The sequence below is a fragment of the Phaethon lepturus genome, unplaced genomic scaffold (genome assembly GCF_000687285.1).
Source record: "Phaethon lepturus isolate BGI_N335 unplaced genomic scaffold, ASM68728v1 scaffold6095, whole genome shotgun sequence".
Classification (NCBI taxonomy): domain Eukaryota; kingdom Metazoa; phylum Chordata; class Aves; order Phaethontiformes; family Phaethontidae; genus Phaethon; species Phaethon lepturus.
In genome coordinates, this window is record NW_010541087.1 from 16,634 (window position 1) to 33,843 (window position 17,210).

A 17,210-nucleotide genomic window follows, 5' to 3' on the forward strand; every position below is an offset into this window, starting at 1 on the left:
CCCCCCATTTTCATCTCAACTTTGCATGTATAGCTATGCTTTTAAATTTCTATAAAGTATTTGAAGGGAGAGTAGTTCTCTGGGAGAGAGTATGGATAAAAAAAATCCATAAACCTATGGATTTAAAACTATACAGGACAAGATTAATGATGAGGACTCTTTATACTAAAATGTTTGAATGCAGGTACCAGAAGGATGTTGATTGCTCAACATATCACACACACAGCTTGGCCCAATTCCATTGCTCTCATTTGTTTCATATTTCATTTCTGTACTTCAGTGAATAATTGAGCAATGCTAACATAAATTAGGGGACAAGAAGTTTTCCTTTCATCACAAAAACCTTCAATTCCATCTTTTTTGTAGCTGTGTGGAATATAAATAAATGCACCCACTGGGGCAGAGGTGGGCTAAGAGCCCAGACTGCATTTCACAAAATGTTACAAGTTATTGTCTAATCCACTTGTCTCTTGTTGAAGCGTACCCAAATCTTGGACATTACTGACTATTGGCTGTATCCAAAATATAATATCTCAGTTGCATAGACACCAACCCAAGTTATACTTCTCTGCATATGTAAAACATAGAACATAAACTATCCCATGTCAACAAACATTATTGGTTTCCTTTGTCACCCACTAATTGCAGGAAACGAGGTATGCTGTTTTCTTTAGCAGAAAATTTCTTTTGATCTTGCCTTCGATTCATAAATCACAGTATGTCACACTAGCAAAAATTCTTCAAAAAAGCCAATGTAAAATGGCCAGCTGCATTCAGGCCTTTTGAAAGCCAAACATCTGACCGAATTATGTTTAACCCCGGAGTCCACTACCAACAGACACTAAACTAAAGATTATGAAACTGAGAAAAAAAGAAATGGAGTTTATTTGGAGTAGTCCTTGAAATTATTAGATATTCTGATAGGCTAGTTGTAAAGTCTCATCACATGACCATTCAGAAAAAGATGAAAAGTCATTTACACTTACAAAAGTGGATAAAATACTTGGCTTAGTCTGCATGAACTGCAAAATGGGCTGTTCTCCAGGTATGGTTGTAAACTTGAGAACTCACAGATTTGGGAATGCCTAAACAAAAGATTTATGTGTGTTCTTAACTTGCCTCTGGTACATTTGCATTACATTTTAGACTTCCATTGCATGATCCAAAGAATCCTTGACTCATTCAATCCACCGACACGATGACATTCAGCTGATGAGCTGCTATTTGATAGTATTTTTCTACTTAAATACTGTGTGTGGTCTGAGGATTTATTTACTACGCATTTCATGGTTTACAGACAGAATTTATTTTCTTATGTATGTGCGCTCCTCTGGTACACACCACTACAGCATTTGCATGCTCACATTTATTAATTTAGTTTTGCAACACCTTAGTGGCTATTTTATCGCCATTTTGCAGATGTGAGCACAGAAATTAATGTCAAACTACATACATTAATCTGAAAGTATGTGGTGTAGTATGAAACACCTAGAGCTGGTTTTCCAGTGTGCACTGCATTACAGTATTGACTATGCTCAAAGGATAGCACTCCTGGACTTCATTTGTGGGTGCTTTGAAACACTGTCAATCTGTAAGACAGATTTCAAGGTCTTAAATGAGATACTCAGAAAAAGAGGACAAACTGTGACCATCTATGAAGAATATTAATGACTTCACCACAGTCCGTTTTTGGATGTGAAGTTTAGGTGCCTTTACCACGAAGCTATCCATTTTTACTTCATATAGTTCCCTGTTTCTTTCAGGGATTTTCTTCAGAGATTTCAGGTATTTTCTCCACATCTGCCACAAAGGAGGTAAAGGAGGTAGGAGTTCTGCATCCTGCTGTCTCCTTCATTACACAGCTCTTTTGGTTAATGAAAGAGGAAAAAGGAAAAGTGATGCTTGAATGAAAGACCACCTCTTAATGAATACATATAAGGCATCTGAACTAAGACTGGTGCTCCCTAACTCGGAGACGCTTGGCAATGCAGTATCAACTGTGTTTAGCAGAGCTTGTAATACAGTCTGCTAGACTTCAAGGAGGTAAACAAAAAACCAGGTATTTTACATGTGGCACCTACATGTACTGGCAACAGTGTTAGCACCTCTAGATCTGCTGCTTTAGGCTGCTGTCCCTTCGGGCAATGGTGTACCTGAAAGAAGTAGCACTGCCAGCTTCTGGCCAGAAGAACATGGGACACTTTCCTGCTGGGTGTCACACCAGGGGCGTCCAGCACAGAAATTAGGGGTTTATTTTGGATCTTTTGTGTGTTTTTGAAGCAAATGGCATATTTGTCCAGATTTACTATGCTTTGGTTCACATCGTGGAGTAGTCTTGGAGTGTAAAGACTCCTTTCAACTTTGAAACTAAGGCAAAGATGCTCTTCAGGATCACAGTTAGTGAGCTCCAGTCACTAATGGATATTCAGTCCATGGGACTAGACAACTGTTGGCTAAGCTAATAACCCTCTCAGATGCCTACACTGGGAACATTAGGTCCTCACCAATTACTAATTATCCCTACAAACTCTCTTTGATTGTGCTGCTCCTGTTTTTAAGGCAAACATACTCCAAGGCACCCGCTGAGAACAGGAATGATAAGATTCTGGAAATTTAGGTTCCATTCCAAGCAGAAATGGGCAGAATATTTACCAACTACTGGCCTTGCTGTCCAGTTGTTTGTCCAGTCTTTCCAAGTAGGACTTCTTCTGTCTTGTACCTTTCTGGTCTCAGGACTGCTCTACCTGCCTTTGGCTCATTGTTTCAGCTCTATTCTCCTTACCTAGTCATTTCAAATTTCCACTATTTCACCTTCTTATTCTAGTCCCATATTCTTGCCCTGACAAGTCCAAATTTTAGGGTTTCTCCATCCCGTTCTGAGTCTCAATTCCAGTCCTAGTTGCTTTCCACCCCAGTAATTCTCCACTTTTTTATCAGTCTAGAACCTCTATTCCCAGCCCTACTCCTCAAATATCTCTCAAACTATCAGGGAGTTGTTCCTAGTGTCAGGGTTGGGTTCAATTCAGCATAAAAACATCTAAATACAGGTAGCTGTATTGTGGTGTTTACATGTGTATCAGGCATCCAAATTCCCACCGCAGAGTCAGGAATGATATACTCAATAAAGCCGTCGGTGCTTAGAAAGCTATTCAGCTGAAACAGCAGGTGTCTACGGTAAGGTGGGTGAAGCTGCATTTCAGGCTCCACTAAGAAGTCAGTTGCCTAAGTGTGGGTACCTACTGCCATTTGAGATGCTCTAGATATCTGAGGCATCTGAATAAGACTGGCAGGTATGACAGATTTTATAGGAGACCCACAACTTTCTGGCAAAACAGCTGGAGGCCAGATGGGATATTCCACAGCATCCAAAATTAAACCAGATGTCCATGTTTAAGGGCCAAATTCCACCTTGACTTCTTCAATAGATTTCTATTGACTCTAATGGGGTCATCTGCACCTCTAATGCCTACTGCACCTGTAGAGTCCTACAAGTAAGCTCATAAAGCACGATTCAGGTGCCCATACATAAATATCTGTTAGTGTTAGGTTAATGGTTTGACTCGATCTTAAGGGTCTTCTCCAACCTAAATGATTCTGTGATCTCATGCAACTTAAGACTGACGATATGCTCACATATCCTGTTTGGTCTCCACTGCTGCTACAGGCAGCTCCTGTCTCACAGGCCATTCTTGCCTGGGTAGCTCAAATCCACCACCTCATATAGAACCAGAAGCCTACCTTTGGCCAAACAAATGGAGCCTTTGGTTCTTCCTGCTTCTCTGTTTACCCCTCACTCACTAGTTCCCTCTACACTAGCTCAGCACGTATCTCCTCTGCACTGGAACGAATAGCTTCTTTCTCCAAGCCAAGGATTTTTTACCCAAGAAAGTAATGCATGTTCCCCTGAGCCTTGTTTGTAGACATTGTAGAACCCTTTTGACTGAAATAAAAAAGTCAGTCAAGGTAGGATAAACACTTGTGTCATACATGCAATTAAAGTTTGTGTACCTTATAACCAACTAAGAACAGTTCTATAACAGGAAGACTTGGGGAACTGCATTTGTCTGCTTATTTCATGTGCAGATGTTGGTGTGTGCATTCTATGTGTCTATGTGCGTATGCCTACAAGTCTAAAACTTTAACATACCTGTTTCTTAATTAGAAACTGCCAACAGAATTCAGAATTGTTTTCAAAATGCTTCACTATTAGCGGATTATGTAACAAAATCTAAAAGCAGGATTGCAATCAAGGTGTCGGATGGTGGTACAGGGCCTGACAGATACTTGACTGTTGTTTGTGGTGTTGAGGGTGTCCCTTTGAATGACAAAATGTCTGTGCTCTTTGCCTATGCCACACACAGCCATAAAATATACAGACGTTAGGATGCTACCTATTTTCCTAATATATTAAGATAGATTCATTTTAGACATATTTAAACAAAAGTTTCCATAATCAAAATGTTCTCATCTTCATTCAGGAGCTTTGCTATTGCAGCACGCAGGCAGGCATAACTAACGAACCACGTGTAATCAGAGGCACATGGGATCTTCATTAATGGTAGGAAACACTGGCTTGCACTATATGATTTGCATGGATCTGTAAAGCGCGTATTTTCCTGTGGGCTGTGCATGGCTGTAAAGACATCCTGAGTCAGCACAACCTCTGTACCAGCAATGGAAAACTGCTGCCAACTTAAGCGTTCAAAAATGGTGAGTCAGGCCCCCAAAATAATGAGACTAGCTTAAAAATAAACAGATTTACAAAACAGTAAGTAGAAAGGTCTCTACATTTTTCTCCTGGGCTTAAACTTTTCAGTATTTGCATTTTTTAACTTTTCTGCCATAAGGACAAGAGGATGATTTTTTCTTCTTTTGCAATATTGAATGCTGAGACTCCCAGGTATTCCTGACTCAGAAGGGTAATGGCAGCTACCACTGGACATGACAAAGACTTTGTATGATCCCTGATGCAATGCCCTGCTTGTTAAAAGTGACTAAAACACGTCCTCTTTCAGGATCCGATGATGAGGGCAGAGTAAAGGGGATGTGGGTTATCTTTCCTGGACATTTCAATACCGTATTTGAAATAGTTATGCAATTTCTAAGTCTCAAATAGTTTTAAAATAATAGCAATGTTCTTGTAAGCTCTTTACCATTAAATTGCTCAGAAGTATTTTAAGCCTTAGCTTCTGTAAAATAAAACACAAGTCAGAATAGGGCTCCGTCAGCCTAGTACCCTGTAATATGGTATGTGTATTCAGACACTGCACAATGATGGCAGCTGCTAAGTAAACATTAGAAGAATCTGAGATTTGTATCAACAGGATGTTTACATTTTAAAGAGTTTCTAAGAAAATAATAAAGATTTCCTGCAGTTGACTCCATTGGCACTTATTTTAGTATGTATGACAGGTCACAGAAGTATAAATTACAGAGAGATTTCTTTTATGCCTCTTCTGTAGCTATCATAGGTCAACACTGAAAAACAAATCCAAAAAGTTAAAAAATATTAATTGAGTTTCCTCCATCTCTCTGGAATTTGGTACATGTTATAACAACTTTAGGGTCTTATTACATGGGCAGGCACCACTCCAGCTGACGGCAAAGAGCAAAGGACTGATCTCTGTGGATATGAAATAGCGGCACACGTGCAATGGCAAGCAAGACAGTACCCGTGTCCTTGCTGAAATCCTTGTCTTTGATGCATTAACTTCTTATCAGTATTACTCCCACATGCATTCACTGGGAGAGACAGCAGCTTCTCTCTGGGTGACATCTCTCAACAGGAACCAGCGCATAGTTTCATTTGCTCTTGGATGAAAACTAGTTTAAAAGGCATTAGCCCAGAATTAATTTTAGTTTCAATCATGGTTTACAGAAAATGACTTAGCTTCTCTGGAATTATGAAAGCATCTCCACCTTATCCTGCCAAAAGAATAGTACAAACGACATGGGAACAGGCTGGTTTGGAGGACACTTTTTTTGGACTTGTTTCAGTTGTACTTTGGCTTTACTAATCAGTTGCTGGGAAGAATTCAAAGAGCTGGCGTTGCCCTAGGAAGCCCTAAATGCTTTGGGATCCTGTTCTCCAAGACACCATCTCTCTCCTCTTGTGATCCTGCCATGGCTGAGATCAGCCAGTTTGATGGCAAGATCTTTGGGACTTGCTTCTCAGCTTGTTTTACCAGAACTGATATTTCTCAGCTTTCCAAGGGCAGCACGAAGCCAAACTTTTTCTGCTGAACTGTTTTGAGAAGAGGCAGTTGATAACCTGGGGTACACAATGCTATTTTTAAATACTAACCTGTAGGCATTGTAGTAAAGGTGTAATGGGTAGTTCAAGTATTTGTGGCGATTTTATTTAACGTAAGGAATGTGCTCAGTTTTGTTAAACCAATGTAAATAAATAAACAAAGCCAGCTTCCCGTCTGGAAAGGGAGTGGAGAAACATTTTACTTTCAGAGAAATTAAGATGCAAACCCCAAGACACAGCCAGACATAGTAGCTACTTTGCACATAATTCAAGATGTGTTACCCCCTTCCCTGGTGTCAGGTACGGCGTTCCTCCAAACGGGCTGGGCGCAGGCTCCCTGCTTTCATGTCTTTGTCGGTACTAACTGGAAATTTGGTAAATTGAGGAAGGGGAAAGGGCTTCTTCGCAATGCTACCGGCTGCTCTGCACGTAGACCCAAGAGATCAAGCGAGGCCACTTCTATTTCTATTTTCTCACAGACAATGAAGGGTCAAGCTCAATGCAAAGTAAAAATGTGCTTTTAAGAAGGATGCACAGAATTTATCAACAAACTGGGGTGATTAACTTATTTATACTATCTATGTTACTTTAAAAGACTTAAAAGGGTTTCAAGGGTATATATTTAGATGTGTCAGGAACATGAATATTTCAGAAGTCAAGTCTGTATAAATACCAAAATAAAACCAAACAGACCTGAAACCACTATTAAAGCAACAGTATTACCGGGCCAGATTCTTCCAACCATATTTGCTGCAAACAGTATCTCCCTCAGAATATCAGCCTGACACTGTCTACATTCAGTGGGACTTTACCCAAGGTTCATCAGTCAGATCTCTCTTGCCACACCAGGATCAGCATCTGGCCGTAAAGGGCAGTTTTGTTCACGGTCGTGCAATCAGCTCCGTGGCAGAGGGAAGCGATTAAGGGGTAGTGAGGGCTGGATGGTAACTTCTTAAGTATTCTTCAGAAGGCTGGCGAAATATTGCTGTCCTTGCTCCTTGTGTGTAGCACACACCTTATACCCAACCCCCAAATCCTGGAAATTCATGCCATTGCTTCTTTATTAGAATAATACACAGCATGAACGATGGTAACAGGAGCTCAGTTACAGAAAAAGTGAAATGTCACATGTAAGTATATTGTGGTACATTGGACTTTTTGAATGCTCACTGGGATCCTTTTCCACAGGAGAGAAACTGCTGATGCCTGATTAGGCATTCCGGGTGCTTCAAAGAGAAGGTTGTTCTTGTGGTTAAATGACAGGCACCAAAATCCCCAAGCACATGTGCAACTTCCCTAACTTCAACTCTGCACCTCCAGGGAGCGCCGGCCAAAAAGGATGTGAGATCAGCCAAAAAAGAGGTGTTCTTGGCTCGAGACAGCACTTTGCACCTATTCAGAAAGAAAAAATTGGAGGGTTTTTCACAAATGTATGCAAGCAACTCACTCAGGCTGTGGGCAGGCAAAGTATTTGTAGTATCCTTTTAACCACTTATCTCCAGATCATGCTTCTCTCACTGGGAATAATTACTAAACCCCTGTGGATGTCTACAGAGACTTAAAAAAAACCACTGGGCAACATCGAAACAGCTGCTTCAGGGGTCAAAGTAATTCTTGGTTGCTTAGTTTTAAACGTTTTCTTTAGCAAAGACAATTTTTCAAAAGAAAAAACTAGCACTTGTCTGTGGAAGGGAAATAATGCGTTTTTGTAGTTTTTACTCTAAATCTCTGCATATCACTGTTTACTTGATACTCTTGGATAACATATTTTCTATGGTATTACTGGTGAGATATAAACTCGTGTTACTTTAAATCCTAAAGACACCATTGAAATAAGCAGGAAGTGGTAAACATGTATTTCATTAATTTATTTTTTTTAAAAGAGAATTTCTTCCCCATCTAACCATCTAACAGCTGTTATAAACCACCCCTAATGCAGACTTCGTCAATCTGAGTGAAAATAGGTCCCTTGGCCCATAAACTTCCAGTGTATACTTTTCCCCCCCTTGATTAAAAATTATTCTTCTCAGACAACAGATTTTTTTTCATCTTTGTATCTCTACTTCAGATGTTTCCTGTCTATCTTTTTCCTTACACAATCAATGTATCTGCTACAACAGACCACTGGCAGAACTACACTGAAGGAGCATATAAACCTCTTTTTGGTTTAACATTCTAACCAAAAGAATCATGATTTTCAGTTGGTGGAGGAGATGATTTACGGCCTTAAAAATTATGAACCATTGCAGAAAGTTCACTGCCGAACTGACTCAAGAATTCCTGAAGTCTGTGGGAGCTGCTCTATTGATTTAGATGGGCTTTGGAGCAGATCCTACACTTAAAAATAGGACTACTGTTTATTATGCATGGAGTAATGAACAAAATATATCTCAATAAATATAGAGGCGTGATTTTTTTTAAACAAAATTTCCTCTGCAAGCACCCTAGTTTTACCCTTTAATGCAATTATCTTCTTGATTACAACAGGCTTATAGGCTTACTTGATAAAAAAAGAGTCAATATGGCTAAATTTTAAAACAAAGCAATGAATGTGACATGATGCAGACTTAAAAAGTTAAGTGCTGCAGAGAGCCTCTATATGGAAGTATCTTTGTCCATCACAGGCATGCTAGTGAATGCCCAACATAACCATTTTCCCTTTCCTTTTAAAATTTTTATTCTGTTTGTAAAAGCTCCGCAATGCTCAGTGCTGATCCATCTTTTAAGAATACGGAATTACGTCTGCTTCCTTTTGTGCAAGAATTACAATAAACTTCCTCTAGTGCAGTAGCATCTTTGCCTCCAGTTTCTGTTAGCAAAGGGAGTTGTGTTAATACAGTGAAAGAACAGAGCTCAGCTGGCTTAGACAGTCAGCTAATGACAATTAACCATCAAAGATATGCAAATCTTGTATCAGTATCCCCTACCTTATTTGTTTGGATTTTGTGATTTATCCCTGTGTCATTGCATAAGAAGCCTACATTCATGTACCGCTTGATCCAGACGAACAGCTTTAGAGCCAATATTTTAAATGCTCTATCATATACTACTTTGTTAGAAGACAGGTCTCCAACCTCATACAGTTCCACTGCTATTCAATGTGCACAACTTCTTTCTTTAAAAGATGAGAAGTTAAATACTTCACTTAATTATCCAAACAATATTCCAGATCTCATTCTTTCAACATAAATTTGAGCAATTAGCATTGTTAGACTAAGAATCTGGGGTCTGGAGATAAAATTTCTCCTGGCCCCTAACTAGTAATAATTGTAGTTAAACCTGGGCATGGAAAGATTGGAATAATTTAGTATGTCTTCTTCTTTCTTCTTCAGATCACAGAATGCAAATAAGATCCAGAAACAACTTTTCTATTCCACAGCAGCTGGCAAAGTCAGGTGTTAAGATTGGCTTTTAGCATATGATCACAGTGACTACTAAACAGTATAAATTTTTTGAAGTGACAGCTTGCCAGTTCTATAGCAACTTGGACTATAGTTCCTGTTTTTATAAACTTTCAACCTTTATAAGTTAAGGCCATTTTTATTGTCAATACACTTCAAATTTAACCTATTGCCAAGTCAAAAATTTTTCCTTAATTCTTACATTCCCAGAAATTACTAGAAGATGAAAAAAGAGAAGCATTTAGCTTCATTTTTAGACCTGCTTTTTCTTCAGTTTGCCAACTGCTTATAAGCTCGCTTCAGTTTTTTGTTTTCTTGAGTCTGTTTGCCACTTCAGAAGTATGAGGACATAGAAGAATCAATAAAAGAAAGTTAGCACAGGTTTAAAAAAGCTCCTGCCTGCCAAGGCCATGCTTAGATTGACAGAGTCAACAAAAACACAGATGAAGCAGACTAGGACACCTGCAAACTCTTACTGTTGGCTATGGGCCTTCATTCAGTACAAGAAATAAGTATTTTTGTAATGTGAAGCATCTGAGTAGACCATCTGAAGTCACTGGAGCTGATTGTCACCACTATCGTCCTCATCCAACAAAGCTTTTATGCTTAACTTCAAGCATGTGTGCTTGTGATTAAAATTTCCAAAAGCACCTGAAGTCCTGAACCTTCAAACTCTTCACTTTTGTACCGTAATATGATAACCTGTAAAGACTTACCTTCAGTTTTAGGGCACTAACAGGCCTCACCAGCCTCATCTGGGATCCCAACCCACACTCCCTGCCCATGGGTCCAGGGTCTCCGTCTCTGTTCTTCGCCTTTAGTCTCTGCCTCTCAAGCTACACTGTAGGAATATGTCTCCAGCCCTGTCCCTTGGCCTTGTGTCCTAGACTGACATCGGACCTACACTGTACCTAGCTTGTCGCCTGGATGGATCCCACCTTGCAGCTTGCTTTCTGTTCTGTCTTTGGCCATGCCTCCTGGATGGACTTTGGACCAATGTTGTGGTCTTGTCTCTAGTCCTGTCTCTGGCCTTGTCTCCTTTTGCTCCTGACTGGATTCTCCCGCCCGGAGTCCTGTATCCAGCTCTGGAGCCCTCAGCACAGGAAAGACATGGACCTGCTGGAGCGGGTCCAGAGGAGGGGCACCACAATGATCCGAGGGATGGAACAGCTCTGCTGTGAGGACAGGCTGAGAGAGTTGGGGTTGTTCAGCCCGGAGAAGAGAAGGCTCTGGGGAGACCTTATTGCAGCCTGCCAGTACTTCAAGGGGGCTTGTAAGAAAGATGGGGACAAATTTTTTCACAGAGCCTGTTACGATAGGACAAGGGGGAGCAGTTTTAAACTAAAAGAGGGTAGTTTTTAAGTTAGATAGAAGGAAGAAATTTTTTACTATGAGGTTGGTGAAACCCTGGCCCAGGTTGCTCAGAGAGGTGGTCGATGCCCCATTCCTGCAAACATTCCAGGTCAGGTTGGATGGGGCTCTGAGCAATGTCATGTAGTTGAAGATGTCCTTGGTCATTGCAGGGGGGTTGGACTAGATGACCTTTAAAGGTCCCTTCCAACCCAAAGATTCTGTAATTCTATGATTCTATGACCTGGTTCATTGCTTTGCCTTATCTGGGACAGTCAAGGGTGCTGTGGGGCTGGACTCTGCTTAGTGAGGGAACTGCCTGTGCTTGGGTCACCCTTGGCTCACAGCTCCCTTTCCTTCAGTGAGCAGGCAGACCCTGCGGCTCCCTGACACTTGGAGAGGTGATTCAGTCAGTAAAATCAACATTTTTCTTAGGATTCATTTGGCTTTGGATCAACCCATGGAAAGTTTTGTTTAAGACAATGAGAATATTTGCAGTCTGCAAGATCAGCCCTTCAGCTTCTTCACCGAGATTCCACCTGAAGCGCAGGAGAACTTTGAATGTGCTGCAAAAAACATGTAAAAAACCAGGCATGCCTAGCGCAGTGTAGTGTTACTTGTTCACATGTGCTATTTCAGCTTTAAAAAAACTAGAACTGAAACATCTGAACATACCTGTCAAAGGGCGGACAAGGCAAATGGGAGAAGTCAAAAATAAATCCATTTTCAGCCCCAAAAAAGAAAGACTGATTTATGAAGTGAACTTTGTACCATATCTATTTACAAGGCACAAGTAACCTTACAGAGATCTAGGACCTCTGTCCTAGAAAATTCCATTCTCCACAGAAAATCTCTGCCAGTGCAAAGTGCTGGAATCATTCTCCCAGCAAAAAAATAGGGATGATGTAGAAAAATGGAGGGAAGGAAGGGAACATGGTAGAATAATATACTGATTATCTACTCAGACAGAAGCCACACCAATAGCAGTTTATTAAATATGACAGTTTTCTGGCTCACAAGCCATATGAAATTGTCTGACCATGGCCACACTACTAAATTCTCTCAGCCTTCAAAAGAGGGTGACCACATCAAAGCTCCAGTTAGGAACAGTTCCTGCCCTGTGCCAACCCCAGAACCATGCCTGGGAATTGACTGGGAGAATGCTATCAGTCCAGACCAAAACTCTACTAGGATCTCTTCCAACAATAAAACCATACAGACAAGAAAGTTCAGCGTAGGAGAAAGGTCCCAGAACTGCTTCATTTATTGGTACAGCAGCAGCCTCAGTCTCCAAGGAACGTACTGTCTGTATTTTTCTCTTACACTACAGTCAAATGCCTCAAACTGTGGAGCCCTAATAATTTTGCTGACTCTTCTCTATTATGTTTTGATGCGATAGAAAAATCGAGCTTGCAGAATACCATGATATTAACTGACACCACACAACACAGATGGTACATGTTCTGCTAGACCTGTCCAGCAGCAAAGTCAGAGGATTTGGTCAATCAGGCTGCATTCATGTCCTGGCTGGCCATCTCCCTGTCTGATCAGAACCCAGGTAACTACTGGCCTCTCTGAGAACCACATCTCAGGCTTAGCTAGAACACAGACTGTTCCTCTTCCACCAAGGAAAACATACCAGATGGGATACTACATCTGATAGTGGTGAATGCTACATCTACAAAGGTGTGGATCAATGACACTTTAATGATCAGTGATCCCTTTAATGGCTTCTCCAAAGTCAATGGAATGACACTAACATAAAAGCAGAATCAAGCGTGCTGGAATTCTGGTTTTGCACAAATATAACTGGATGTAACATTTCCTCATGCGTGTAGACTTCCCATGAAAACTCTGAAGATTAAATAGTTACCTTCTTTAAATTTTGCTTTATGGTTGTACTGTCCCTCTCCACAACCTTCATCATTTCTTGGCTTGCCATATACAAGATGTTGGCTGCAGAAAAAGAAACATTCAATAATGTAATTACACAGCAAATCTTTTACAGAAAACAATACAGGACCAACCCTGCAAAAAGGTAAGGCACCTAGAGCAGTCTTCATCTTGACAATCCCACTGAAAAGAATTCTACTGGCATAAATGGCAGAATTCATCTCACCTAACTGAATCATCAAAAAGGCATATACACTAAATTAAGTCACGCCCCATTAATTAATTCCATCATTAATGGAAAGGGAAAGACACCTCTGGAACATAACTCTATCCATCCACCTTACAGACTTCTGCATCAGCCCATGGCGATGACTCTCCATCTACTGACTAGAGAAGGAACTTTGATGAGTACCTTTCACTACATACTTTTAGAAAGGTAAAGGTAAGTATGATAAATCACCCATGAAGTGTTTGCAAGAGTGGGCTTTTAAATACAAAACATTCATTAGAAGGCACTGTTAATCAAAAGACTATTAAATTATTGACATTTCAATATGCGAGTCATTCAAGGATTCATCATAACAAAAAATAATGGCAAATACAAGTACTATTGAAAACTGCAGTCCTGTATAATACTGACGGTACTTACCCAGACAGGACTGGACTGGACACCAAATGCTTACCTTTCTGGAGTGTAAAGTATTAGAAATGGCTCAGTGCAATTTATTGTGCACTGGTCTGCAAGATACTGTCTCAGAGACATAAATGATTGAGTCTATTGTTTGTACACCTAATTAAAAGCAGTGTAATTTTATGAGGTGTTGAGTTCCAGCAGATCCCATGTATATTAAACTGCAGTGGGAACTAAGCACTTCTGAAAAGTGGGTCAGTTTGCCTGGATGCCTAAATATTCATACATTTAAACATTTTGACACAGAAGGATCACACTGTGTCCACCTAGCCTGGCTTCTGTTACAACCGAACCTACAGAAGCTCGGCAAGACATTTCAGTGCACAGTCCAAAACCTGGCTTTGAACAAGCACGTACCTGTTAGATTATGAGTTTTGCTACTAGAATAAATCTCAGGTATTCAGCTGCAGAATCAAGAGTTGCTACATGACCACCCATGCTGCATTACACCTGCAGATAGTGAGAGGTCCTCCAAAGGGTATTCAGACTTATCCAGTTTTAATAGGCACTATCCATTTCTGACATCAATACTGTACTAAAGAAATGTGCGATAACACTATCCGAAGAACTAGCACTTCTTTTACCCTTTTCTTCTGCCCAGTCAGCTTACTGTGCTGTCCTCACAATCAGAAGCCTCTATGTCTGTTGGATCACAGAGACATTCATAACCTATATGTGGGAATGAAGGACAATATTCTTCTTTCTCACCTCTTGCTGTGGAAGACCCTAAATGGCTACATTTCCTTAAAGCATTTCATTTTCCAGGTCCTAGAATGACTGAAAGTATTCTAAAATACTAAAACCTCTTTTTTTTTTTTTTAATCTGAGCCAATGAAGTTTTGTGTACAAGTAATTAATGACAGTGTTGGATCTGGTACTTCTCTGAGGCAGGAGTAATACATTCTCACAATGTGTGATTGGGGAGGAAATGGGAATCACATAGGCCTTTGGTGGTGACCAAAACATGGAGTTGGCTGAATTCCAGCAGTGCTCTAAGGAAACAGAACGCCACCAGAGACATGCGTGATGGCTCCAGAGATCAAATGTTAAAAAGACAAAGCCAGTGCTCCCAAGCAAAAAAAGAACCCCCAAAAACCTAGAAAGTAATATCTACTACTGAGCCAGCCAAAGAAGATGCAATTCCATTATATGTCTGCAGCGCTCTCTCTTTTTCGACTAAATGTTGAATGCAGCTAGTGCAAGTTCTTCCTTTCCTAGACAAGATGAAAGGGTTGCAGATGTGACATCATATACACAGTCCAGCAAACTTGCTGGTCCCGTCCTATTCTACTCGGCAAAGGAGCCTCTGTGCAGTTTTGTGTCTAGCAACCTGGTCATCTAATCCTGTGTGCGGCTGGCAAGTTTGTCCCTCTACAGTATTGTTAAGTTCATGCCCTGACATTGGTTTTCTTTTTCTCAATTCAGCTCCAAACATTGATGCATTGTACACCTTTGTTTTTAGAAGAACACACAGAATACACCTTCAAAATCAGCTATGAAAACCTTAAATGGGAGATATGAAAGACAAGAAAGAATTCCCTAGGTATTTAATTAATTTCAGATTGATTCCTGTTTCTAATGTGACAAATATGACTTTAATGCCCAAAACTCCTACCTATCAATGAAGCTACCTGTCTGTCAAAAGCATTGCTCTGTGTCAGAAGGAAAGGCAGAACATGGAGAGCAGCCCTTGCTGCCCTAGGTACTGGTCCTTCAGGTGATGGATATAGTTTACTACAGATTGACAAGATTTCACAAAACACTAACTGCAAGAGCCTGGATTTGTCAGGGTATCTGTGGCAATAGCACTTGTACCCAAACCATTATATAAGGATTTTAGCAGGTTGATCCAGGTTCTTGTTAGTTAGGACATGGTGGATAGATAGCCTACCTACAGTCAGAACTTTTGCCATCACCTTGCAGCATCAGCAGTGGATGGTAGGCAGGGATGAAAATACTGCTGGCCATCAGTGCAGATCCTGACACATACCGGTTCATTCAACGTTACTGGGGTTCTGCAGGTAGCTCTCAGTAAGTACTCCTCCCTTCTTACTGGTTTCTCTGTCTTACCTCTTGTTCTTGGTGGGTTCTGCTCATATTTCTGAGTTGCTCGTGCATTGTTTGCAGTAGCTCTCACCTTCAGTTCAGTCATACAGCAAAAGTGGGAACAGTAAGTACTCCTCCCTTCTTACTGGCTTCTCTGTCTTACCTCTTGTTCTTGGTGGGTTCTGCTCATATTTCTGAGTTGCTCGTGCATTGTTTGCAGTAAAAAATAAGAAATTAAGTGGAATTCACACACTTAGTAAACTTAGATTAGTCATAAAGATCCTAAAAGTAAAAGTGTAAGCCAGCAAAGGCAATAACAACAGTACTTGAAAAGGAGCTGTCTGTGAAGTCTTGTGTACTGTGCAAGAAAGGGAACCAGGAAGGCAGAATTAAGCTAAACCGGATGAATGGCAAGGTTCAAGAGTCTATTTCAACCAAACAGAAATCCTTCAAACTTTGGAAACATGATCCTAGGGAAGCCAATAAACAGGAACTTAAACTTCAGCAGGCGTTAAGTAAGAGGAAATTGCAATGAGCAAAAGTAGGTTTCCAAGAACAAACACAAAAAGTTTTAAAAATAAACAATAAAATATTCCTTAGGTGTATCAGAAACAAGAGGCCTACAGCAGAATTTGTACAGGCTAAGGGAGTCTCTAAAGAAGATAATTACACTGTTTGGAAGCTAACTGATTGTCCTTTTTTCACATGCATCTTTGTTGTTCAAAACATTCAAGAGGTTTGTGCTCTCTATAATTTTTTTCTGGCAATAACAATGATTTCTCTTTGGGTAGTGAGGTATCAAGAAGTAGCAACAGTGGAGAATACAGAATATATCAGGGCTAGAAGGTGCATTTAAGAGTTCTGAAGAACCTTAAACACAGAATTGCTGAGCTGATAACAATCCTGCTATGTAAGAATCACCCTCTCCAGTGCTTTGGGGAGTAAAATATGTCTAATCACTACTGGTTTTACAAAGGAAAATCGCATTTTACTGATCTATAATTTCTTGAATATTTCAATAAACATAACCAGATGACAAAAATTACTGGTCTTCTAAAAGCTCTCTGTTACATTTCACATAATAAATTTTGGTTGAAACTAAACAACTGTAAAATGAAAGGTTGCAATGTGTTAAAAATGTATCTGGAAGCAACGAAAAAATATTAGGATTAGATTAGATTAGATTAGATGGTTTTCATCACAGCAAGAAATAAGGTCTAGATTCATCACAAATACGTTTGTGTATTTGTGTAAGCAGTGATTATTACTAAAATCTGTAAATCATCACTGAACACACCTGGTGATTTGACCATTTCTGGGGTGGGTTAAATCACCTCTCGAGACGACTCTCTTTTCAGTGATAAGGCCTTTAGACCTTTATCAGCCCAACTTGAATTAAGTGCCCCAATTGAAATGGGATGAATCCTGGCCTAAGATTATAATCCAGCTTCATATTCAAGTCATGGGTAACTTATTTCTTAATGATCTGGTCAATGGACATGTAGTTTATTGATAGCATTTGCACAGGACACAACGCTAGTCAGTTTGTGAGGACCAGGCAGTGAGAAATGTGAGA

General features: G+C 40.2%; 1 protein-coding gene across 1 annotated transcript in view; it reads right to left on the reverse strand.

The window, feature by feature from the left end:
• LOC104621192 (chromosome unknown open reading frame, human C2orf43) overlaps window positions 1-17,210 on the reverse strand; it is a 39,328-nt gene that overhangs the window by 1,577 nt on the left and 20,541 nt on the right. The window contains exon 2 of the mRNA XM_010287618.1: window positions 12,878-12,960. Within this exon, the coding sequence (XP_010285920.1) occupies window positions 12,878-12,960 (83 nt within the window). The remainder of the gene's footprint in view (window positions 1-12,877; window positions 12,961-17,210) is intronic.